This window comes from Helicoverpa zea, chromosome 28, assembly GCF_022581195.2.
Source record: "Helicoverpa zea isolate HzStark_Cry1AcR chromosome 28, ilHelZeax1.1, whole genome shotgun sequence".
In the NCBI taxonomy this organism is placed as follows: Eukaryota; Metazoa; Arthropoda; class Insecta; order Lepidoptera; family Noctuidae; genus Helicoverpa; species Helicoverpa zea.
In genome coordinates, this window is record NC_061479.1 from 4222634 (window position 1) to 4249415 (window position 26782).

Below are 26782 nucleotides of genomic sequence, written 5' to 3' on the forward strand. Positions count from 1 at the left end.
TAGTCGTGTTTTAATGGCTTTATTTTATTCGTAATATGACCACGTATTATAGCCATTTAAAACTATGGACATTAACTTTTGCTAAGTAGTCAATCTATGATTGCTTGATGAAGCAGGCCCTACAATCTTTTCACCTGTTAGAGTCCCCCGCACACTGCAAACTTTTAGTCCACCAATAGCATGTTCGCTTCTAGAGCATTCAATTCAGTTCGACATAGAAACTCACAACATTTATAATATTAGAAAGGATACAGGCGTCCATAAGAGATTCCCTGAAAATCTCAATTTTAATTCTTACCTGATTGTAACAGGCGTCATAAGCAGCACAGTGGTGACATTATCCAGGAATGTGGAGAATATAGCCGTGAAGAAACACAGCACGTTGATCAGTGGCCACGTTCTACCGCCTGTCAACTGAAACATGGTGGAATAAGACCGTAGACCTGGAATATATTATATGATGACTAGCTTATCAAGAGTGTGAGTTACCCATAGTATAAGCAACTGCAGCGGTTACATAAAAACTGTTTCATTCAACTGCATCTGAACCAGCAACTTGAATTCTAGATTAGTTGTGAATCTACTATACAATATCTACAGAGTACGACCGAGCGTTAATCACCACGCTTGATCAAGGCGAAATGGCAATTTCAGATTATAAAGTCCAAGTTTCCTCTAGACGTTTTACTTCACCTTAAGAAACCAGTGAGAAAACAATCATGGTGGTCTTGATGGTAATACTCGCGTGAAACTACTTGGCTAGGTATTTGTTGGTGCTGTATATTTTTGGTATTTTGGACTTACTTCGAAAGCCAAGACAGCGAGGTAATCGAACAGGCCTGTTTCTGCCAATATAGCCACTAGAAGCATCATGCTGAAGAGCAGAAGTAATGTCTCCACATCCAGCCAGGAGACCAGCTCGGGTAGTGTGGGTCTTTCGCCGCTGAGGGCCAGTACAGCCACTGCGAGGGAAGATGAGAGGAGAGCTGCTATTGTGCGGTTTACTATCTGGAAGATTTGAGGATTTTAGTATAGTTGTCGGCAAAGCTAATGGCGACTTACAAGTTATTTCCGAGGACAAGTTTAGTATGCGCAGTTATGACCAAGCGGTGAGTATAATATTTTATATAAAGAAACAATGTTCCAAATTAGTCTAGGCGTCTTAGAAAAAAAAAACTCCTTTTTGAGAAGTTGGTAGGTATATAACAACTAAACACACAATGCACTTGAACCTCTGTGTTTCGAAAGCTCGTAAAATTATTGGGTCTCGGCTGTCAATTGAAAGCCTTTGGCAGTCGTTGACGGTAGTCAGATGCTAGAAATTCTACTTGACTACCACTCCCACCGAGGGGTACTTAGGAAACAGTTTGAGGAGGTCAGCTGGGCAGTCGCCAAATGTAAGACCCTGGTATTGGTTAGACTGCAAGCCAACCCAAGATAGTTGGGAAAGTCAATAACGAAAACTAATAATAACAAATATTTAAATCGTTATGAATCATACCTCAAAAATAATAAGCATGTATAACGCAATGAGCAGTATGGTGGCATAGATGATGCCATCCTCAGGGTCTATGGGGTTCAGCTGGTAGCTCACGGTCAGAGGCACCGTCAGGTTACTCTGTGTGCTCATGCGGAGAGTTACGCGCGTACCTGGAAATGTGAGGAAAAGTTTTTAGATAAAGCTGAAAAGAGAGTGGTTATAGCGAGCGAACTTGAAATATTTATTTTTGGAATGATTTTGAAAACCGAAGCTAAAATCAATACATGGAGAAGAATAAAGTAGCGACTTTACTGTACATTTTAAAGAAAGAACGAGTGAATAAGAGATTGTAGTGGTAAAGAACGCCTAAGGCGTTAAGCCTTTGTACTTTGTGCGCAAGAAGCATTAAAAAAAAGTCTAGGTAGGGCCTAATCTCAAGATCTCTTCAACAGATTTTGAAAATTCTTTTCCTACAGAATAAGCTTGTGATAGTCACAAACATCGTAGCTTATTCCGTTGTATTAAGTTTATTATTTCTTCTTTAGTGGGCAATATTTTATTTTTTGATGTGAAGTCACTCTCTTTTATGTGTAAAACTGCAGTAAATAGGTAACCCAGAAATAATCACCATTAATCCCAATCTGGTTCCACCTAGTAATCTCTTCCTGCAGCTCTGCAGTCAGGTTGAGCCTCCTGCTGTGTATCGGCGAGTTGTCCTGCAGCATCAGCATCTTAGTCTCCGAGGCGCTGGGTGAGAAGTCCAGGAGTTGTTCCGGTTGGAGATGGATCATCCATTTTGTTGAGTTCTGGAATTCAATTTGGGATGTTGGGTGACTGGTAGAAGATTTTGATGATTTTGTGTCGCTGTTACTATAAATGTATTTTATATTTTTTGAGGTTTATAATAATAAAAAATACTGTTGCACAGTTCTTTTACACAGTCTGTGTACATCTCTATATTCTAACTCTCCTACTACGGGTCTTCTGGAAGAGATTTCTTTAGAAATAAGCAGAACCTTTGTACTATTGTATGTTACTTCTTCTTCTTTCGTGTGTGTTTACTGTGTGTACATAAATGGTTAAATAAATAAAATAAAATACTTCATTATAAACGCGAAAGTATCTGTCTGTCTGGAGCTTTTTTACTCCGATTACGCAATTTAAATTATATTTGGTACGCATGGTCTTGTCTTGTTAAAGTCTGAGCAAGGACACATAAGCTACTTTTTATCAGGGTGAGCAGAGTAGTTCTCACAGGACGTGGGTGAAACTGTGGATAATTAGATACAAATAAAACCATTTGGTAGTAGACGGAAGAGTATGGAAGGAGAAAACATGTTGCGCCGACTCCAAATAAATTGGGATAAGGGCAGAAGGGTACCACCAAAATTTATTTCATCACGATGATGAAATACCCCATATAAGACTGTCCAGACATTATTTAGACTAGTAGACCCCATAGGAGAGTTATGAAGGTATTTTCAAAAAAAAAAATTAATGAGACATGAAATCCACATGTATTTTTCTTAGTCTTGGAGACCGTTATCATCGATACACATTACATATATTTGCACTCTTACCAATAAACATTGACAAACAAAGCACCATCTGTGCTGAAGCATTGACAACTGAATGACTTCATTGTATTACAGAACATTAATCACTCACTCGTAAATATTTATGATTTAACTGTAGTTTAGTGCAGATAAAAAGTTATTACCTAATGAGTTTATAAACATGATTTGAAAAACTCAGGACTTTCTAAGGGAAGATAAACCTTAACTCCACAGAATGATCTAGAAGGCTTTTTACGCAGAAGAAAATTTACGCAATTTTTGGAGGGGAAGATGAAAAAGCCGTTTCTTTGGATTGGTGGTAAATGGTTTTAACCTACTTAGGTACCATCAGGTATGAGGCGTGATATTGCCATTCGCGATATTACGCGCCATATTACCTCAAAGTATTTTTTATGTCTTTCTTCAACCCCGAAAATCTAATTCAAATATCCGGTACCTTTAAAATACAAAATATGATAATTTTCAAGAAATAATTGAAATGCAACATATCAAAAGTTCCATCAATGACCATTGCAATATGTGTTACTACTCTAAATTCCAAGTCTTACCTGCTGAAAATCCCCTTCATCATCAGCTACCTGCCTATGTAGCCACAACAGCAACGTATTAGAACTATCATTAGTAGCTGCCTTCTCAAATGGACCAGTCAGCGTAATCAGCAGTTTGACGCGCTCACTGCTGGACGGCAATTCATATTCTGGAAATGCAAAAGTATGGAGTTAGTTCATTATTATATTCTTCTTCATATTATGACTCAGAATTTAGTATATGTAGTTGTATATTTAAAGCTGCGCACACTGCACACTAAATAGTCGGTGGATAGTTGGCATGACAGTGGAATTACTATTTATTTTGAAGGTTTAAATTCTTTGTTTCTATTAATTACTTACAGGTATCGATATCGACAAGATACCTGATCATTGTTATATGCATACTACCATTCATATTCATACTTATTTCGGAGCCCAAATAAACTATCGACCTCAGAAAATCTACACCTTCAGTTTATGTTATCGGTAGATTTGGACCGTTAAGATTGTAGTTGTCTACAGGGTTGTCTCTTAGTAGGTGTGAAGTCTAGCTATTTTCTCATATCTTCAAGTAATTACAGCTTTATTCGTACCTTTCAGCTCACCGCCCTTAACAGCAGTATGCAGCACCACATCAGATCGCTCCATGTTCATCAACAGTGACACTGTTAGCAGCACCCAGCAGGACACCAGTCCACATAGCTTTATTGTTCGAAGAGCTTGTTTTACCTGTAATGTAACATCATCATCATCAGCTTTTTATTTTTAGGTTTTCTCAGGAAACAGAAGTATGGAAGCAGAAGACATGCGCCAACCACTGGTAAAATTGGGATAAGGGCAGGAGGATGATGATGAAGAGACTACTCAAATACTAACCTTTTTCGTTTTAACTGATTTTAATTTGGTGTCTTCAATAGCGTGCATTGGTTCCATTAACCTGAAACATTCTAAACTTAATATAACATATAAAATGCAAATGTGAATTCGTTTGTTTGTTACGTTTTCACAACAAAACGGTTGAACAGATTGCTCACACATTACACACATATGTAGGTATAGCTCACCCGCTTTCGTGTGATATAACTTCTACACTCTATAGCTAGTCTTTCAATGTATCTTACCTATGCGTGGCATCTTTAAGAGTTTCAACGTCTTCCCTCTTCGTTTCTTCATGTTTCTTATCAAATATTGTTTTATCTCCTTCATTTGGTTCTTCTATTAGTTCTATTTTACCTGAAAATATTGTACGAACAAACTGACTACCTTTTTTTACATACTTTTTACTTATGCTAATATCGATTGAATTATTTGACCCGCAATAAAACCCCTTCAAACGGATGCAGCATATTATATAGGATCAGCATCCGTCTAACTTTTTCCCAACTATGTTGAAGCTCCCAGTCTAACTGCATGCACTTGAGTACTGCCAAATGGAGCGACTGCCTATCTGACCTCCTCAACCCAGTTACCTGAGCAACTCGATAGCACTGGCTATCAGACTTTCAGGCTATTGACTACCCGTATTAATCAGCGTCAATGTCATAAAATTCTAATGTAGGTACGTGTCCTGCGTACATTGGATTCTAATTTTAGACTAGCTAGTCATAAAAACTAATGACTAGACTAACTAGAATATTTATTTTGTAAGACACGTTCTGTTTTTTGTTAAGCTTCTTTATGGCAAAATGTTTTTTTTTTGTTTAGCGTGGTAAATCGATTGCATTTGTTGAATCGACTGTCGCGTAAAAACTACTGGTTTATTATGAACGTTATCTCATAAGTTGTTAAAAGTTTTCTCAATACATATTTAGACCCAATTTTTGCAGTATTATAAAACAAAGTCCTGTGAAGCGTACCTAGGCGTTATAAGGTACATTAATGAAGCTAGTTCATCATAATGATTAAGGTCAGACTCCGGGGCACTCCGGGGTATTCTAAAACCCACAAAACGATTTTACCCGACACGGGAATTGAACCCGAGACGTCATGCACACCAATCGTGCTTGCAACAAGTAGAGTATACAGTTAATAATAATAATGAGCCCTTAGGAACAAAATTTCAAAACGGTGGAACTGATTTTGCAATTTCAGTGTCTAAGAGGTTACTGGCGTACATATCGGGTGTGTCGTTCACAATCACATTAAATCATATGGCATATACTTTATGATATTCTATGACGAATTGTAAAAAAAATAACCTAATCCATTCAGTGGTTTAACCACAGGAGTCATTTTTCGTTTTTATAATTTACAACATCATGTGTAAAGCAGAGATAAAGTGAGGAGTATCGAATATTTTGATCAGTTGACAGCTGTCAGTTTTCAAGGGAGAATTTCAGTTGTTTGTAATGACTGACTTTTATATGATGTTCTAATTTTTGGACATTTTTATTCCATTCATTTTGTTTGAAAAAATCATTTTCTTATTTTTACGTATTTTTCTTTTATCTTTGTGTTAATCGACATATATTAACCAGTATATTAACGCATTTCATTTAATGTGATCATTATGAACGACACACCCGATATATGACAAAAAAATGCTTACCATGTTGCTGCTCATACCGTTGCTTAAAAGGCGCCAACAGCGGATCAAACTTGATCTCATCTGGCAGATCCACCCAGATCTCTAAGCTCCCAGGAGTTAAGTCACTACAAGACACCACAGAATACACACTAGTGTTCAAGTTCCTGTCTTTCTTTCTGCCTAACCCTTGGAGTCTTTGCAACAATTCCGCCATCTTTTTTTCTGTCACTGTCAGGACATTTTCGCACTGGTTACGTTTTTTAGTCCGTTTTGTCACTTTGCTTTAGTTTTGTGAGGTCATCTGTAGGTTTGTGAGTTTGTTGGTGGTTTTTGATAGTTTGTGGTTAATTTGGGTTGCTGGAAATGGTGTTGATGGTGTTTTTATATCCACCTACCATGAACCTACCTCAATCTGCAAAAATTCTTCAGTCGATTTTCAACCTTATCACAATAGTGGAAGGTTGGATTCGAATGGTTAAATTTGGCAGATTCGGATAAGTTGACCTACTGGCAACTGTACCTAATATTCTTAAGCATATTGTTTTCCCAGATGTAAGAGTTTGTAAAGTTGTACCGAACTGATTTTGAAAATTCTTTTCCCAATATAAAGTCACATTTTTTTAAAGAGTCGAAGCATGCGCTCTATTTTATCCTGGTACCACGTTTTTAACCGACTTCCTAAGCAGAAGGAGGTTCTCAATTTGGCGCTTTTTTTCTCCAGGGTTTATTTCTAACTTATGTTCGTAGAGTTATTATCGAGATTAGTCACGAATATAAGCATATTGGTGATGGGATGTTATCAATTGTTTTTTATCAGTGAGTGATAAGAGCTTTCATCGATTTTGCTATTAAAGTACTTTGCGACTAATATTACAATTAGTAGTTATAGGCAGGTAACTAACCAAAGGAAGAGCGTAGACATACAAACATTACCTACATTTTCTCAGTATGTTTACATAACATTATAGACGCCTAAGATCTAACGTGAGAAAAACAGATTTCTCAGTTATTCGTTTTCTCTGGGTAGTTTCATACACACTAAACACACTGTAGACTAAACTGTCGGTAGAAAATTAGCCATAATAGTTGACTTAACGGTTTGATTGGATAACGGAGGAAGGAAATATATGCCATAAGGATGGTAGGTCAGGCGCCTTCTTGTAGGTCAAGCAACGTACGGTAGGCGTGATCAGTTAAAAGAACTAACAAAACGTCTGACAAAGAAACTAAATCAAGAAAACCAATCTGTCAAAGATTGATTGTAAAAAAAAGATTGATAGGTGAATTTAATTTTGAAAAAAAGAAACGGACAGGTTCCATAGAATACGTGTAAAGGCATAAAAGACAGTAACGCTCCTCGTCCCCCTCGCACCCGCATGTTGTCGAGCTACTTTCTTAGGAGATTTTGCGTCATGACATCTCCGCTAGTCATTTTGTTTTCCATGGATTAGATTCGCAATTACCTTCAAAATAAACTAACAATCAACTATTAGCGCACTATTAGCGGCCAACTATCGCTCTGAGTATTTTCTAAGTTCTTCAGACAAAATTCAGCTGAAATCGACAGATTGGAAATACACGCATTACTCATTTACAATTGTACGTTAATAACTAAAAATATTTGTGGTTTACTGGGTGGAATTTCCTGTATTCGATGTTTGTATATTTGTCATCTAGACTAGTAAACATAATGTTTATTTTTAACTTGAATTTCAGGTTTGATTAAACAACGTGGCGTTGAGAATTTTATTGACTAAAACTTTTAAAATGTAAAACCTTCACCTTTTTTGAAGTCGGTAAATAAAATAAAACGTGCTGGGTCCCGATTCTCCTAATTTTACTTAAGCAACATACGATTCACATCCGACTGAGATCCAATCACGACTCGATTACGATTGAAGCGTATGTGGCATTCCGCTATTTTTTCTTTGAAATAAACGTTTTTATCCTTTTCTGTCATTCAATAATGAATCATTTTGTCTGCAAATGATTTACGATTGCAATGTGATTGTAGAGCAAACTGCCGTATAGACCAAAATCACCAAAATAGCAGACCAATCGCAGACCAATAGAATGTCGTTGGAATACGATTTGTCTTATATTAGTAGCAGAATGCTCGATATGGTTAAAACTACTATTGCGATCATATTGCGATTCGATTTCTATTCAATTTTGACATTATTAACTTAGGAGAATCGGGCCCCTGTTCGACCAACTTAAAAAAAACCGGCCAAGTGCGAGTCGGACCCGCGCACGAAGGGTTCCGTACCATTATTTATAAAACGGACAAAAAAATCACGTTTGTTGTATGGGAGCCCCCCAAATATTTAATTAATTCTAGTTTTCAGTATTTGTTGTTATAGCGGCAACAATAATACATAATCTGTGAAAATTTCAGCTCTCTAACTATCACGGTTCATGAGATACAGCCTGGTGACAGACGGACGGACGGACGGACGGACAGAGGAGCGAAAACAATAGGGTCCCGTTTTACCCTTTGGGTACGGAACCCTAAAAAGGAGGAAGATATCAGACTGCTCTCATCGGTTTAGTTATTCTTGAAATTCAAGTTATTTACTTTATTAAAGGTAAAAATAACTCACGATTACTCTGCCTAACCTTAAAGGAATCAGAGCGTAAAGATAAATGAACAGTTCAATCGTAAATCTTATTTCTAACTGCTTCAGTACAAAAGACATTCTTCTCTGGAATAGGTAGTTACACATCGGGTAATCAGAGTTCCTCAAAATAACTTTTGTATTTTTTAACCGATTTCCCATAAAAACTTTTCAAAAAGAAATAATTTTGCTGTTCGACCGCGATTTTTAGGGTTCCGTACTCAAAGGGTACAACGGGACCCTATTGTTTTCGCTCCTCTGTCCGTCCGTCCGTCCGTCTGAAACCTTCGTGCGCGAGTCCGACTCGCACTTGGCCGATTTTTTTATGCTTTGTTTATTTTTGGCCGAAAGGCAGTTTTATATAACCAAAGCAAATCTGGGAAGCTACGTCCCGTCCCATAGGAACATAGATTATGATAAATATTTGTAGATGTGACAAACGTCGTAGTATCGATATGATTCTCAACCTATTTTTATTGGCCTGAAGTAAAGCTTACCACGTAGACAATATACACGTGAATTCTGTACAGTGCTATTTTTGCAGTATAACTTAAAAAAATACAAAATTTTCACAGTTAAATAATTACCAGTAGGTACTTTTATATATTCACTCAAAAATATGCACTTTAAAAATTCACTCCCGGATTACCACAAATTAAAATAATATCAAATTACTTATAACAATACAAAATTAAGCTGTCGACTGGTTCAACAACCGCGTTATACTGGTACTAACTGGAAGAAACCGCTTCGAACCGGTTTACTGATTACGTCATCGAGACATCGTTATGCTTTTTTCGACTTTCGAATTCGCGGGTTATCTATTGTTTCTCTTAACCGATTACATAAAAATGTGGTTGATGGAAAGCATTATGTTGTTAATATACCTAGGAAGTAGACTAGTCTAGATATACCTAGTAATTCGCGTCCCAGCCGATATCGGCCACGGTGGTTGTTCTAATGCACAGAGATCAGCCAACTGCGCAGGACATATTACAATGCACAGACAAATATACACTCTCTAATCGCTCATTCTCATAGCCCGATGAAACCTACGTGATACTCGTTATTATAACTCTACCTACTGAAAAAATGTTAATAGGTATATAGGTATATAGGAATAAAACCAAAAAGTAATGAACACCAAAAGTCAATATCTCTACATATTTTTTGAAATACCAACTTGTCTTACTCGCATAAATATTTCCTATGGCATGATTAATTCTCATGGTATAAGGAAAAAACCATCAATACTTCATACATACTTAGGTAAGGTACTTCACAGAGATTATCCTACCAATATATCGGGTGTGTCGTTCACAATCACATTAAATTCTATCGCATATACTTTATGACATTCTATGGCGAAATGTAAAAAAAAATAACCTAATCTATTCAGTGGTTTGGCCACAGGAGTCATTTTTCGTTTTTATAATTCACAACATCATGTGTAAAGCAGAGATAAAGTTAGGCGTATCGAATGTTTTGATCAGTTGACAGCTATCAATTCTGTGGTGTTAAGGCAAAAGGGGATAAGTCAGAAATTGTGAAAAATGAGTTAATTACACAGTTGGGTACAAAATTTTACGAACTATCATGGTAAAAAGGAGATAAGTCAATATAATGTATTTTATTTCGTGAATCTCAAATAATAAATACGAGTCTAGTCATAAATAGCAAAACCTAAAAAGTAAAAAAGAGTTTTGTCTAGTTATCTTCTTATTGCATACGTGATCCTTTACTTATAAAATTAGGTATAATGAGATAAGTCGACTTGTGCCTAAATTCATATTCGTCGTTCCGCGTTAGTTGCATTTCGCGCGCGAAGTTGACGTCTTTTTACTAGTGCAACGGTGCAAAAAATCCTAAAATTATGGTTTACGTGGGTAATTTGAGTGTTGAAACCTACAGAAATGAATAGGATTAACAAGTTCGATTTAACGTAAGTATGATGGATTTAAAACCTTAAAATTATGAGCTGATTCGGATCTGGAGGACAACCAGTATGGTTTCCGTAAAGGGCGTTCAACAGTTGACGCTATACTGCTTCCTCCACGCATGCGCGTGAGGGTCCTGGCGGTCCTGGCGGAGGAAGCAGTTGACCGGGGCGAGGTGGTTTTGGCAGTGTCGCATGACATCGCTAACGCGTTCAACACCCTGCCCTGGAATATCATAAAGGAGGCGCTCCGTTATCATGGAGTGCCAGGGTACCTCCGTCGCATAATCGGGGCCTATTTATCCGAAAGAGCTGTCGTGTACCCGGGTCGAGAAGGATGGAGTCGTCAGAACATCTCTTCCTCAGGGGTCGGTTCTCGGCCCTCTCCTGTGGAACCTTGGCTACGATTGGGTCCTGCGCGGTGCGCTTCTCCACGGCGTCAGCGTGATATGCTACGCTGACGACACGCTAGTCACAGCACATGGGTAGGCGTACCGGCAGGCGGCCATTTGGGCCACAGCCAGTGTCGCGCAGGTCATGGGTAGGTCTTGGCCTCGAAGTGGCCTTGCACAAATCCGAGGCCCTTTGCTTCCATGGGCCAAGGAAGAAGCCACCTCCGGGGTCCAGTATCGTGGTGGGAGGGGTTACCATCGCTGTGGAGCCGACAATGAAATACCTGGGACTCGTTCTCGAAAGTCGTTGGGACTTCGGGCCACACTTCCAGCGGCTCGCTCCTCGGTTGATGGTCGCAGCTACAGCGCTCTCACGCTTATTGCCCAACCTCAGGTGACCCAATACCTCCTGCCGGAGGCTCTATATGGGGGTCGTGCGGGCGATGGCGCTTTACGCCGCGCCAGTATGGGCGAACACCCTGACGGCCCGCAACCTTGCAGTGCTGCGAAGACCACAGCGAGCGATGGCCATCAGGGTTATAAGAGGATACCGCACGATCTCCTTCGAAGCTGCATGCCTCCTAGCCGGATCCCGGGACTTCGAGACCGACAGCCCTCGCGTCGGTCTCGAAGCGGTGGGGCGGGCCGAGCGCCTCGTGCCTTAGCAAGTTGAGGTGCGCAGGGCAGAGCTCGGCCAAGACCTCATTGCGGAATGGGAGCAGCGACTTGCGCGACCCACGGCAGGGCACGCCGCTCTCGCGGCGGTAAGGCCCATACTGAAGGAGTGGCTGGAGGGACGCCACGGCGCCTTCAGCTTCCGGCTGACACAGGTCCTTACCGGACATGGGTGTTTCGGAAAGTTCCTGTGTCGCATCGGTCGGGAGCCCACGCCCGAATGCCACCACTGTGGCATCTGGGGCAACGCAGCGCCGTGACCTAGCGGCAGCAGTAGACGCTGCGGGAAGTCTTTCGCTGCCGGCTGTCGTGTCCTGCATGGTCGGCAGCGAAGATGGATGGAACGCCGTCGCCTCCTTTTGTGAGGATGTGATGGTTTTAAAGGAGGCGGCGGAAAGGGAGAGAGAAGCTGCTTCCTCTCTCCCCGCCCGCAGCAGACGTGGAGGACGTCGCAGGCTGACTGATCTCCGGCCACCATAGGGCGCGGCCTGCGGTCGACAGACTAGGGGCGTCTGTCGTCCGATCAGAAACAGGCCTCGAAACGGTGGCGTTGTGTTGCGAGCGCCTCTTTTAGTGGAGCTTGCTGTGGCCGCTGGGTGACGGCCACAGCGGATGACGAGGCCCGCCTTTGAACATCTGGGGGGCCAATACCTGTCGGGGGTGCGGAAGAATGCTTTGGCGATACCCGTGCCCTCGACAATAGGTAATTGAAGGCAATACTGGGTGGGTTTTTAGCCGGTAAGAGTTCGGCACACCCCCTCCACCCACCCCAGGTGGAGGGAAGTCCATGAGGATTTCCCCCCTGCCAAAAAAAAAGGTATATACGTAAATAATAATAGCAAATAAAGAGACGAGTCGTTCTAGGATTTTTTTTTTAATTTGTACCGTGTTATGGAAAAAGGAGATATGTCAGTTATTTTAATAATTAAGAAATAAAAATACTTTTTGGGTGCATATAAAAGACGACTAAATTAATAAATGAATATTAAAACAGAGTTGTGTTAATTATTTCTATACACTTTTGATTAAACTGCATTTTTATTACAAAACAAACACGCGTTTTTTTGTTTAGCCCCTGGTGAAAAGTTGTGTTTTTTGACTCATCCCCTTTTGCCTTAACACCACAGAATTTTCAAGGGAGAATTACAGTTGTTTGTAATGACTGACTTTTATATGGTGTTCTAATTTTCGCACTTTATTATTCTATTTACTTTGTTTGAAAAATTATTTTTTTTATTTTTACGTATTTTTCTTTTTGCTTTGTGTTAATGGACATATATTAACCAGTATATTAACGCATTTCATGTAATGTGATTATGAACGACACACCCGATATACCATAGTAGGTAATGACCTTTTTACTTATATAGTTAAGTATGGTATAAACTACATTCATTGATTTAAAAGGAAGAATTGTATAAAGTCACCGTAATAATGTAGGTATGTGTATGTACTTAATAAAATAAAGAGGAATTACAATTTCTTTGTTTGTACCCGAAGGGTTCAGACACTACTCAACTAATTTGATAAGTTCTTTCACTGTGGGAAAGCTTCACGATCCCTGAGTAAAATATTACAAGCTATATTTTATCTCGGTACGGACTTTTATCCCGTAGCTCAAACGGAACGCGGGTGAAATCGCGGAAAATCGGCTACGGATAGCACAAAGAATATTAATCTTTTAAGTTACTATATCTGCCTTAACATTATTAGCCTTAAACAATACTACATCATCATTATCATAGAGTTTTATTAATTCATTTTTATTAGTTTTTTTTTATTGCTGGATGTAATTTTATGTAATTACTGGAAGTTTTCCCACATAGTTATTACGATCATATTATTCTAGAGGTATAGATTTGTATTTTATATAGTACTATCTGTTGATGGTTTTACCCATGTCTCGAGAGAATAACTATCCGTTACCGGATAAAAAATAATAACCTACAAGAGCCGCTTCTAGACAGATTTGGGTCACGGAGGTTTTCTTTCGGAGGAAATAAGCCAGCTACTCAAGATAATATGCACAAGCATTCGCGCAGACACAGGCGCACTCTCTACTCCTTAGCGCGATGGACGAAACGAAATCCGACATGACCGGAGAGAGATCAGGCGCAGGACCGACATTTACGCGCTCTCCGATGACTGGTGGTGTATCAATCACCAACTTCCAAACCCGCGTTTTCAGCCCGACTTAATACTATTGGGTAAAAAAAAATAGCAATGACCTTGCTCATTTCTTCATGATATGCATGATAAAATATTCATGCATGCATGATATAAATGTAAACTCGCGTTTCTAAACTAAGCCACAAAATGGCACGCTTCATTACACCTGTATATTATACCGACATGACATTACCTCGTCCGCTTAACATGTTACGACAAATAAACAGTTTAAACATGCTCTAGTATAAATAACGCTTAATTAGTTCATGTCACGATTATTCAGAATTCGAATAAATTCTTAATCACGTATTCCTAAAATAATTAATTTCTCCTAAATCCCAAATCATCGTCTGCCTAGCCTTTGCCTAACTGTGTTGGGGTCGGCTTCCAGTCTAACAGGATGCAGTTAAGCACCAGTGTGTTACAGGAGCGACTAGCTATCTGACCTTCTTAACCCAGTTACCCGGGAAACCTACCCTTGGTAATGCTAGCTGTCAGACTTTCTAGCTTTTGACTACCCGTAAAGACTGCCAAGGATGTTCAATGACAGCCGGGACCTACAGTTTAACGTGCCCTCCGAAACACAGTCATTGGTGTCCAAGATATACTTAGAAAGTACATACAAACTAAGAAAAGTTGAAAAAGCTGTTATGGGCCTATTTGAAATAAAAAAAATATGACTTTAACTTTGAGTAGCCAGAATCGAACCTGCAAATTAGGATGTTAAATGCGCTCAGTTTAACCTCCAACCCACAACAGCATTAATGAATGCTAATTATGTCTAATTTACATACAATAAACGGAAAATTTTCTAACTAGGTAAACTAGTCCAATTGACAAGACTGTTAGACCGTTTAAATGTAGCAGACAAATTAATTGTAATGTTTCCTATCAACAGTATACTGTACTTAGTTGAAAAAATCCTCTAACATATAAAATGCTAGCAACTTTCCTTGCGTCCTAAAGGAACTTCTTTCCGTACCCGGATAAATGTATGTTACTCGTTTAGAAAAAAAAATAGGGATACTGTAGCTTATCAACTGAATTTTCTAATCGGTACAGAAGTTTCGGAGCTATTACCCTAAAGGCAAGCAAACAAAAAAAGCTTTTTCTGTATTATGTAATTGTAGAAGTTTAAAAATTCCTCTACGGGCACATTAAAAGAATTTTTCATGCGATTTGTTATTATTTGAAGTAAAGTACCACACAACCAAAACGTGTGTTATCTTCGTCATATTTTTTTGCCACTCCAAAAGACGGACTAACTACTTTTTTCAGTCAACTATTCCCAAACAGTTCAAAAATAATCCCGTTTTCACCTTGACAATGGCATAATGAGCGTGCCATCAAACCAATGGATCCTAGGATATGAACAATTATGGTATTTACTAACAACATCCACTACTTATGTGGTATTGTGATCCACGAGGCATGATCGCTTTGCAGGGAGTAGACAGAAGGTATGTTTCAAACTAGCCAGCCTCTAGAAGGAACTTTTTCCCGCAGTTTTATATTAAAAAATCGCCAAGTGCGAGTCGGACTCGCGCAAGAACGGTTCCGTACCATTATTTAAAATGAGCAAAAAAATCACGTTTGTTGTATGGGAGCCCCCCAAAATATTTATTTTATTCTAGTTTTTATTTTTTGTTTTTACAGTGGCAACAGATACATCATCTGTGAAAAATTCAACTCTCTAACTATCACGGTTCATGAGATACAGCCTGGTCACAGACGGACGGACGGACGGACAGAGGAGCGAAAACAATAGGGTCCCGTTTTACCCTTTGGGTACGGAACCCTAAAAATATCTTATAGGCTTTGTCAATCCTTGGGCTATCTAACAATGTAAGGCAAATTGGTCTAGTAGTTCCTGACATTACCGAGGTCAAACAAACGTACTTCTCATATTTATTTATACTAAAAGAGAAAACGTTTTGTTTGTTTTCACCTTGAAGGTTGAAGGCTCTGAAACTAATCTAGCGATTTAAAAAATTATTTCACTGTTGGAAAGCTTCACGAATAACAAGCGATATTTTATCCCGGTACGGGCCGTATTTACCACAGGACGCGGGTGAAACCTCGGGAAATCGTCTAGTATTAGAATATGCATATCTATAGGTACTGACAAAGTATGATGGTATTCTTATCTTCTAATATTACGTCATAGTAAAATACCATAATATCTACATGTCACTGTGTATCACAAAAGCTTATAAGTATCGGAGTAGATAAGCTTATCACAAAATGTACGTCAACTTCAAACCACGAATATACCGATATTTTAACAGTAAGTAACTGTTAACCTGCGTTTTACCACAGATTTTATGGTTTTACCCGCGTTCCGTTCGAACTATTGCCGGTACCCGAATAAAATATAAAATATGTTACTCGGGGACACTGTAGCTTTTCAACAGAATTGTAAAATCAGTTCAGTACTTTCGGTGACTTTAGTGATAGAATAGTGAGTGCACCTGTGTCTGCGCATATGCTTGTGCACTATAATATGTCCTGCGCAGCTGGCTGATCTCCTTACATGAGAACAGCCGCCGTGACCGAGACCGCTAGTCGGCTGGGAGGACATCATAGATTATTATAGGTACCTAGATGTATCAATAAGGATTGCGTTGATCTCAGATAGACAATAGAATTAATACCAGTACCTTTCAGCAGTCGGGTATAAAATCTAGAAGCTTATAGACATTTAACTGCTGGTTATAGTTACAGAAACGTAACACCTCTGCTTAATACCCACGGGAAATAGCGTGACGCCCGTATATGTAATTTCAGTATGAAACACGACACTTCAGATAAATAGATAACATATTCTGTATTGATGAAATCGTAACCATATATGTCTCACTAGACGTTTGCCCGCGCTTTCACTCGCGTCCCATGGGAAGTACTGTCCGTACTGGGATAAAATATAGCCTATGTTACTCGGGAAGAGTGAGCTTTTCGACAGTGAAATAATTTTTCAAATTGGTTTAGTAGTTTCGTAGCCTTTAGGGTGCAAATAAACAAGCAAAAAAATTATTCCCTTTAAGCGATAAGACCGCCTATTACTGTTACAGCCTTTTTATAGTCTCACTGCTGGGCTCAGGCCTCCTCTCACATGGAGAAGGATTGAGCATTAATCACCACGCTTGCTCAATGCGGATTTTCAGACCGCCTATTGTATCACCTTAACTTTTTAATATTTTATATAGTTTTTAAATGTAAATTAGTGTACATAATAAAGAGTACATTGATCTATCTATCTAATTCTTATAATTCACAATTTTTTACAAGCTTCCTAATTTCTTGTCATACCAACTGAAAATATTTTAAGCGTAGAAAATGAATGTCATTTTAACGAGTTTTCTATTACATACCATAAAACGCTTATTGCTTTGCGAAAACATTATTGTACGTGAATTTCAGAATAGTTAGGGTAGGTCAGGTTTCCACGATAAGTTTACACAGCTCGTTTAAAGAAAATTGAAATGTTTCAGCTACAAATATATGATTATTAATTTGTTTATGGCTATTTCTTTGATCTGAGGTTTATGGTATATAAGTCTGACACCAGTCTAACCAAGGGGTATTGGGTTGCCCGGGTAACTGGGTTGAGGAGGTCAGATAGGGCAGTCGCTCCTTGTAAAGCACTGGTACTCAGCTACATTCGGTTAGACTGGAAGCCGACCCCAACATAGTTGGGAAAAAGGCTCGGAGGATGAGGATGATGGTATATGTGTGTAAAAAGCTAAAATAAAGTGTGAATAAGAGTCAATGTTTTGAATTTGAGAAGTAAAACTTTTTATGTGAACTCTAAATGAACATTATTCTTTTCTTGCATTCGTGCAAATCATTGGTGACATTAAAGACATACAAATATCGGAATTGAAAACCTTATTTTTGGGAAGTCGGTTAAAAATGTTTTTTTTTACCTATATTACCAGTTAATATGAGAACGAACAGCTGTGTTTAAAAAAAACACGCCCACTATCACGTCAAGTCTTATCAGTATTCTACATGAAACATCTGTCTTACTTGTAACAACAAAATTATATATGAAACTAGATATTTTTGTACTAAAATGGTGTTTTTTAACCCCTGATGTATATAACAGTACATGCCCAGTTTTTCTCAAACAATGTAAGGGGTCAGCTTTCAGTCTTGAAAGGGATACAGGTGTTTTATTTAATGTAATGGTTATTTCTTAAATATTCTTGTTAGAACATATAAAAGTGATATAAGCGTGGTGATGAATCAATCCTTCTCTGTACGAGAGGAGGCCGCAGCCCAGCAGTGGGACGATAAAAAGTCTGATGATGATGATGATGAAATTCATACCAAAAATAATTATCCTATATTATTATTAACTACGATTATAATGATTAGCTTAGTTTCCCGTTATACCAAGATAATCGATCGATTGTGTTAGTAATAACTTTGTTTTGCTATTCTATGAAAACCATTGATTAAGTCACTCCCATGTAATAATGACATCAGCTTATACTTAAATCAGGCCTCCTCTCACACGGAGAAGGATTGAGCATTAATCACCACGCTTGCTCAATGCGGGTTGGTGATTTCAGACTTTATAGTCCAGGTTTCCTCAAGATGTTTTCCTTCACCTTTTTATCAGTCATTGGTGTCCAAGATATACTTAGAAAGTACATACACACTTAGAAAAGTTGCATTGGTACTTGCCTGACCTGGAATCGAACCAGTGAGAACTTCTCCGTGTGAGAGGAGGCCTGTGCCCAGCAGTGGGACGATAAAAAGGCTGAAACAGTATACTTAAATCATTTAACAATGAGAATATTCCGATGACTTGAGAACCTTTCTTTTTTGAAGTCGGTTAAAAATGGTCCTGGTCGAGGAACCTATAATTTTCAGTTCAGGTCACCTCTCCTCCTTTTATGAAGTCGGTAAACATCAACCAAATTATAAACTTCACTACAAACCACAAATTCAGTTTAGAATGTTTAACGACACCGATAGCAAACGAACAAACGTACAGTTACTGTTGTTATCATCACATTAATTGCAAAAAAAAAAAACACACGAACACACAATCGAATTTCAATTAAAAAACAATTGAATAAACGTCCAAACTCTTTGCTTTCCAACTTGTTTTTCTTTTTATATAAACGATCGAACGTATTTAAAAAATCTAAGATGGCCGACGGTTTTGGCGCGAACGTGCGCTTAACACGGCGTCATGAAACAAACTGATATGGTTACAAGTTTTGTAACCGTTCAGTATGTTTTCATCACTGAATAAGGAAATATGAGCGGAGATACCATAATGTTGGTAGGTCAGGCGCCTTGTTCTAGGTCAAATACATACGGTGAACATGACTAAAATAAACAGTTACGAGTGAACTAACGAGGTGTTCGGGTTGAGATACAGTTATCGGCACGAGTCTTGAGCTCTGACCTTCACCTGCGCAGAAGTAATTTATTGGGTCCCTTTTGTGGTATGGAGTGAGGCGCGGGGGCGGGCTAAAGCGGTGATTGGCCCGCAGTGCATCGCGTCATAGCCGTCACTCGGGATTGGTTCTTTGCTAACAAATGACTTCTGCGCAGATGTAGGTCAGAGCTCAAGATTCGGGCTGATAACTATATCCGTCAACGAGTTTTGGTATTACAAAAAATGGGCGGATTCTTAAGAAGTTCTTCGTCCCGTGCTCACCCGCATGTTGTCGCGCTACTTTCTTAGGAGATTTTCCGTTATGACATCTCCGCTAGTCATTTTGTTCTTCAAGGTTTTCACAGACGTTAGTGTTACAAAAACACTGTTTACTAATATTAATACTTTGTTTTGCGTCCGCGACGTTGTCTCGTATTAAACGCGTGAGGAAACTCAATGGAGTTTCTAGCCTATCCTTTGCTAGTTGAAGAAAGTTTTTAACTAAGTATTGGTATTTTTACTTTTTTTGTTTGAGTTGCAGAGATTTTTGCTTCAACGCGCTTATCTCAGCAACTAGTGGACAGATTTGAAAATTTATTTCATTGTAAGATAGCCCATTTATTGAGGAATGCAATATCATCCTCCGAGTCTTTTTCCCAACCATGTTGGGGTCAGCTTCCAGTCTAACCAGATTCAGCTGAGTACAGTGCTTTACAAGAAGCGACTGCCCTATCTGATCTCCTCAACCCAGTTACCCGGGCAGTCTGCCTTCAGCACTCTGAACCGCTATTAGAGCATCGAGGCAGTTAACGTAGCTGTTTGTTTGTCTTACCCTTCACTATAAAAAGCGTGAAGATACATCAATAAAATCGTATGAATGCAATACACGGAGAAAGGAAAAATAAGCGGAGATGCCACAATGCAGGTAGGTCAGTCACCTTCATCCAGCTTCCCTTGGTTAGACTGGTGTCAGACTTACTGGCAATAGTTGAGGAATGCAATAGGTTAGCTTTTTATCCAGATCCCCACAGTGGTTCCCATGGGACGGGTGAAACCGCTGACTGAAACTAGTGTGTACATAATTCTATTCTAATATTATTGGAAGTAGGAAAAATACAGATGTCGATAAAGTGTTAACACGTTTCAATGAAAATAATTAGTTTTCTGAGAACAATGCACCATTTGTTCTTAATAGCTATGTTTTTTTATGCTTATGGTATGCTTGCTAAGTAAAGTTAAGTGGCTGGTTTATTATTCGAAGTAAACCTATGAAATTATAGATAAGCAGAAAATGACAACTAGTGATTGGTCGAATTTGATAAATTAGCGTCCACGGCCGATTTCGGCCACGGCGGCTGTTCTCATTTAAGGAGATCAGCCAGCTGCGCAGGACATATTATAGTGCACGAGCATTTGCTTGGACACAGGTGCACTCACTGTTGCTTCACTCTCATAGTCCGATAGGACGGTAATCCGACACCACCGGAGAGACATCAAGAAAGGCATGCAGGACCGACTCCTATATACGGATGTATAAACCAACTACCAGACTCTGGGATGCTTTGTGAAAAAGCGATTTGGTCCGGGAGTCGAAACCGCGACATTGGCACATTCAGACATGGCTTTTGATAGCAAAATAAAAAGCTGTAACTAAAACATACCATGAACGTAAGCTATACTGTTTTGTCTATTATCATATAAATATGCCTTACATGCGTAAGTTGCAGACTAAGAAAGACAATAGACTTCCCAACAGTGTGAAGACATAATTTTAGATCAGATCAGAGTACGCGAGTAAAGCCTGCTTTGGTACATGCTCGAGTCATGCACATGTCTTTAAAATGCATGTAACCTGCGCATGTGCCTCAACATGCGCAAGCTACACGCACCGTGGTAGATGCACCCTAAGTACCCGGCTGTGTGAAGTAGTCGAACGCCCGGGACGCGTTTGAAACTGATGGTGAAAGTTAGTCCTATTATAAAATGGGTAAATGACACTAATAAGAGTAGGTACAGGGTAAAAGCCTCCTCTCGTAAAAAAGAAGACTAATGGCTGAAACGAGAAATTACTTTCAAGAGTATCCGCACACTTCAGACTTTTTGGTCGGCCGACAGTTTGATCTGGTGTTTGATATAACGGAGATATGTGGGACAACGATCAGGGGCCCGAATCTCCTAAGTTAATAATGTCAAAATCGAATAGAAATTGAATCGCAGTAGCAGATTTAACCATATCGGGCATTCTGCTACTAATATAAGAACAATCGTATTCCAACGTCATTTTATTGGTCTGCGATTGGTCTGCTATTTTGGTGATTTTGGTTTATACCAGTGGTTCCCAAACTTATTTTGTCTACTGCCCACTTTAAGAATAAATATTTTTTTAGCGCCCCCATTTTTTCACCTATTTAAAAACGACTATAACTTCAAATCAAATTAATTAATTATTGTGACCTATATATGTTTATTAACGGGGAATTCTAAACGAAACTTTTATTATAACCCTCAACTTGAAACCTGAGCGCAGGTAGGTAACATACCGCGGCGCTTAGGTCTCAAGATAACTCTTACAGTGGCGGCGTAGCATCGGGTGGCACCCGGGGCGGACTACCTATTGAGCAGCCCCCAGAGAAACGACAAAATATAATCACTAAAATTGTTAATTAAAGTAGGTACTTAAAAATCATGTAGAAATCATTCATGGTGCTTTTTGCCTGGTTTAACATAAAGAAACTGGAGACAGATCACTGCAAACTTGTAAAGCGCTAGCGAAGCGAGCCCGTAATTTTTGAGTTTTGGGACATAATAGAATCCAAACATGTTTTATAAAAACCAGGGACAATTGAAAAAGTCGCGAGCGCAGCCAGCGCGAAATTTTTGAGTTTTGGAACAGTAAAGTACCAAAACGAGTTAAAAAAAACGCGCAAATTGTTAAGTTTTGGGGCACAAAAGTATCTTAACAAGTGTGGAAAAAAAACACTGCAAAGAGAAGAAGCCGCGAACGTAGCGAACGCAAAATTTTTGATTTTTGGGACGCAATGTTACCTAAAGAAATTAGAAAATAGTCACTGTTAAGTGAAAGGCGCGAGTGCAGCGAGCGCAATCTTGTAATTCATATTAGTTGATGTTCACAAGTCGTTGTCTAAGGGGCCTCCTAGCTAAATAAAATTAGAAATCACCCCCCAGGCTTCTACACAACGCCCCCATTTTCTTTCTGGGTCTCTTACCGCCCCCCCCCTGAGACCTGCAAACACTGGTCTATACGGTAGTTTGCTCTACAATCATATTGCAATCGTAAATCATTTGGAGACAAAATGATTCATTATTGAAGGACAGAAAAGGATAGAAACGTTTATTTTAAAGAAAAAATAGCGGAATGTCACATACGCTTCAATCGTAATTGAGTCGGGATTGGATCTCAGTCGAATGTGAATCGCTTTGTGTGCGTGTGTGTCGCTTGAGTAAAATTAAGAGAATCGGGCCCCAGGTATTAAAACCTTTGATTGAATTCATGACATTCTTTTAAAAAACAACCATCGGGCCAACATGCATGATGAATGAAAAAAAAACGTCAATAGTCCGTCTTTAAAGATTTTTTATTTTCTCTCATAAATAAATAACGACGAACATATAACACAATTTAATTTTGTGTTATATCACTTTTGTGTACACACACAGACGTGACGTCACGAGCCCCAATCTCAATTTTTGTTGCGTTGAAATGAAATGAAATCGTCATTCGTCGTCACGTCATTATAAGAACGTTATAGGTATCTTAATAAATATTTTTTGTTTTGTTAAAATAAAAAATACGTGTCTAATATTAGAATCAATATTTTTTACTCTGTCATCACTCCTACTGTCGACTGACTGTTTAGCGTTAGTCTGTAGTTTGTAGGCTAAGTTATTCAAGAAAGAGAAAAATGAGTTCAAGTATAATGCCACTGTTACGAACGCAGACACGACTACGTATTACGTATTCAAACCGCAACTTTGTGTTTGTTTTATAAGCTTTTCCATGAAGATATTGTATGCTTTGAATACTAATATCTACTCATATCTAAGTAGGTATGATAATATTATAAGCTGGAGTGTTTGTCTGTTTGCTTGTACGTGCTCAGGAAGTATTGGTCAGATTGGGAAAAAAAAGAAAAAGTTAAAAAAACTAATAAAAAATACGCTTTTTGTAACATCTCTTAAAATAGCTAGTCATGTATTGTCATCAGAAATCAGCTCGTGTGCAAAATTTCATCCTAATCGAAGACCGGGAAGTGGGTCACATTAAGATTCCAAGATTTTCTTAAAGTAAAGTAAAGTAATCTTTATTGTGTTGATTGTGTTCGCTACAGGTGTTAGATATAATGATATACAGTACAACAATCAGCCCGTTTGGGCATACAATAATTAAGGCCCATTCGGGCAGGTACATTATTATTTGTTACAAAATTATACAAGCTGTTGATTTGCATCCGTGCCATAGTCAAGGACGTAATTATGCTAATGATTCTCGACCCAAATCAACCAAAAAATTGGTACGTAATTTTTTTTTAATTATTTTTTTTCCGAATTCCGTCTATGTCATCTAGCCGTATTTAAACTTGGCGTGTGTGTTACTGGCCTTAAAACCGTGCTGCGCCCTCACACAAACGCAAACACAAAGAATACGCAACGATCATTCGTAAATTTCATTCATAAAATTGGATTACTTCTGAAATACTACGACATTACAATGACAAAAAAAGCAGTGCATATTAGCTATTTCCCGTCTACTGTAATTCCAATCGATTATTTACGTACTTTATGTCCTCCTCCTGAACTATGGCACAAATGCAAATCAACACCTTGTATAAAATACAAACTAATTACTTATTTTCTAAAAAATAATAGTATATATAATAACTTACGTACGGTAGACTGCACATCAGTGGTAACTGTCATGCACCTTAATTCAATAGTAATAAGTACGATTTTCCTATAAAACTGTTACCACTGACCTGAAGTTGACTGTACATAGTTACAAGTGAAGCTAATATAAGCGTGTTAAAAATATTTCAATATTTTATTGACGGAGGCTGTAGGCTATTATTTATCCGGTTACATAAAGTAGTTCCTATAGGACACTGGTGTGACCTGACTGGTGGGATGAGTGCTAGAGTATTTTTGTCTGTATGACCAGGAACCTATGTATGTCGTACTTATGCTGTTTCGCGTGGGTGTCCCAACGGAACTCCTTAATAAAATATTACCTTCATAACCTTTGGAATAAATAGCGTTGCCTTTTAATGGCAAAATAATTTTCTATGTCGGTATTTTTTTTGTTTAGGTCTTACCTAATAACGTGGCTTCAAATTGGTAAGACAGAATTTTCAAAACAGATTTTTTCGGTTGGTTATTTTTAAAGTTGATGAGCGTCAAGTATTTGGTGCATAGCATGATAATGGTCAAGTCAAAAAACGGCGTCTAAATAGGTAAGTAGCCGTCTAATATACATAAAAGGAAGATGTGGTCCATGTATTATGATGACTGGTTTGAAGTCAAAAGACGGGTAAACCCGCGGTAAGTAATATAGTCTCTATTACAAAACCATGTTACAAAGGTTTATATTTCGCAATGATGGGTGACGTTCTGCCGGGGCTGCGGGTTGTTCGAAAGAGATACCGCGGCCCTGGTACATAAAAGGCCTATGACGGAACACGACGGTTTTTAGTCAGTAACCGTCTTACCACAAAAACTTTTTAACGTCAGTTTAAGCCTTGTCTAATAAAATGTCAAATTATGACGTTGACATATGGTTCATTTTGGAGCCACAATTTTTTTAGACAGGTGTAAAACAGGCGTTAAAGTTTTTGTAGTAAGGCCATAACAGTCTGACACTCCCTCACCGCTGCTAACCCACAGCGGGAGGGGTCATTTGATGATTTTTAACGTAGGAAAAAAAAAATGGGTGACGTTATAAATATGGTTGTTTATAGTACTTATTGACACTAAAAACGTGTTTGGAATTAGGATGAGTAGGTAAATTATTTACTAGGAATAATTTTCCATGTAGTGTGCAACCACAGGGTATAGTTGCTGAAATTATAATGTGTTGTGGTATTTTTTTAAGATTTTGTTTGTTGTTTCGTGGTCCTTGACGGAAATGTTGCAAAGATCCGACTACAATAACAAATTGATAAAAATTACATATGAATATAGTATATATTTAATGTATAATTGTTCAAGTATTTAATATTTTCACCTTATACTCACTTCAAGGTGGTTTTTAAAAAGTAAAAAGTACTATCTTTCTCACAGTACAGACAGTACCTGCCTACTTTTTTTACAGTTTAAAACATATTTTTTTTAAGATCACGTATAAAAATGAGGCAGTTTAACTCTTAACATTTTTTTTTCTTTCAGTTTTCCTTTTACTTACTTCTTTATAAGTAATTCGTAAGAAATTTAGAAATGTAATTATTCGAAAGCTCAATACTTGTATTTCAAAATTACATAAAAATCATCACAAAACTTGTTATTCTCAAAAATGTTTTGATAACTCACCGTTCATACTCAATAGTCGATATGTCCGCATCACTAGAGCTATGATTCACTTTCAGAAGACCGTTCCTTCTGAAGAACGACTTTCTTCTGGTCCTTACGCCCTTCTCTTCTGTACTTGATTCTACAAACGATATCGTGGAAGACGATGTAAATTCTTTGTGGTTATCCATGGCTCTGGAAAATAAATAAAAAGACCGATTTACTTTTTCAAGGATTTACTATTTAAATTCTAGACTATCTGTGTAAATTTCTTTTATTTAAGTATATCGGTTCCGTAGTTTTGGCGTGAAAGCGAGGCAGACGGACAAACAATAGGAATATTTGTTTAATATAAACGTAATTTTATTGTTTATTACCTTTTAACGAAAACTACCCAGAAGGACTATGTACACAGTGCTTGAGAAAAGGCATAGGCTACTTCTTATCCATTTGCGGGAAATAGTTCCCTCGGGACGCAAGTGGAACCGCGAGAAACAGCTAGTGTTTCATAAAGATTGCATTCATCATACAGTGAAAAATACAATCAGTTCACATTTCGTATCATTTGCCGCGGCCTCTTAATGTATGAGCAACAATTGCACAACACATAATTTGAACTAAAACCATAAACAGTTACGCAAAAGACTAGGCAGATAAATAATACAACACTTTCTTTTAAAATATAAACAAAACCTAGAAAATACTTCTTACTCTTGTGCCCTTAAAATATGTAAAAAGGTCCGTATCACTTTATTGATCTGTCTAGAACAATTTGGCACATTCACCTTGACCTATATTTGGCATTTTCGGGAGAAAAACCTACTTCTATGAATAGATTTCGTTCACAAGACACGAAAACTTAAACAATTTTACACTTAATATGATTTTTCTTTGAATTATGCAAAAAATATTATGTTGTTTTGTAAAAAGTTGAAATAGTTGGTACTTTTTGACATGCCTT

At 38.3% G+C, this 26782-nt stretch overlaps 1 protein-coding gene across 16 annotated transcripts in view; it reads right to left on the minus strand.

Moving 5' to 3' along the window:
* LOC124643778 (P protein-like) overlaps positions 1–26782 on the minus strand; it is a 37261-nt gene that overhangs the window by 10289 nt on the left and 190 nt on the right. The window contains exons 2-11 of one of the 16 annotated variants that reach the window (XM_047182858.1): positions 25843–26016; positions 6136–6239; positions 4709–4820; positions 4464–4524; positions 4181–4316; positions 3606–3754; positions 2109–2286; positions 1502–1650; positions 805–1008; positions 299–414 (exon numbers count right to left, since the gene is read on the minus strand). In XM_047182858.1, the coding sequence (XP_047038814.1) occupies positions 299–414; positions 805–1008; positions 1502–1650; positions 2109–2286; positions 3606–3754; positions 4181–4316; positions 4464–4524; positions 4709–4820; positions 6136–6239; positions 25843–26012 (1379 nt within the window). In that variant the 5' untranslated portion in view covers positions 26013–26016. The other 15 variants (XM_047182867.1, XM_047182861.1, XM_047182859.1 and 12 more) reach the window with 15 other exon arrangements.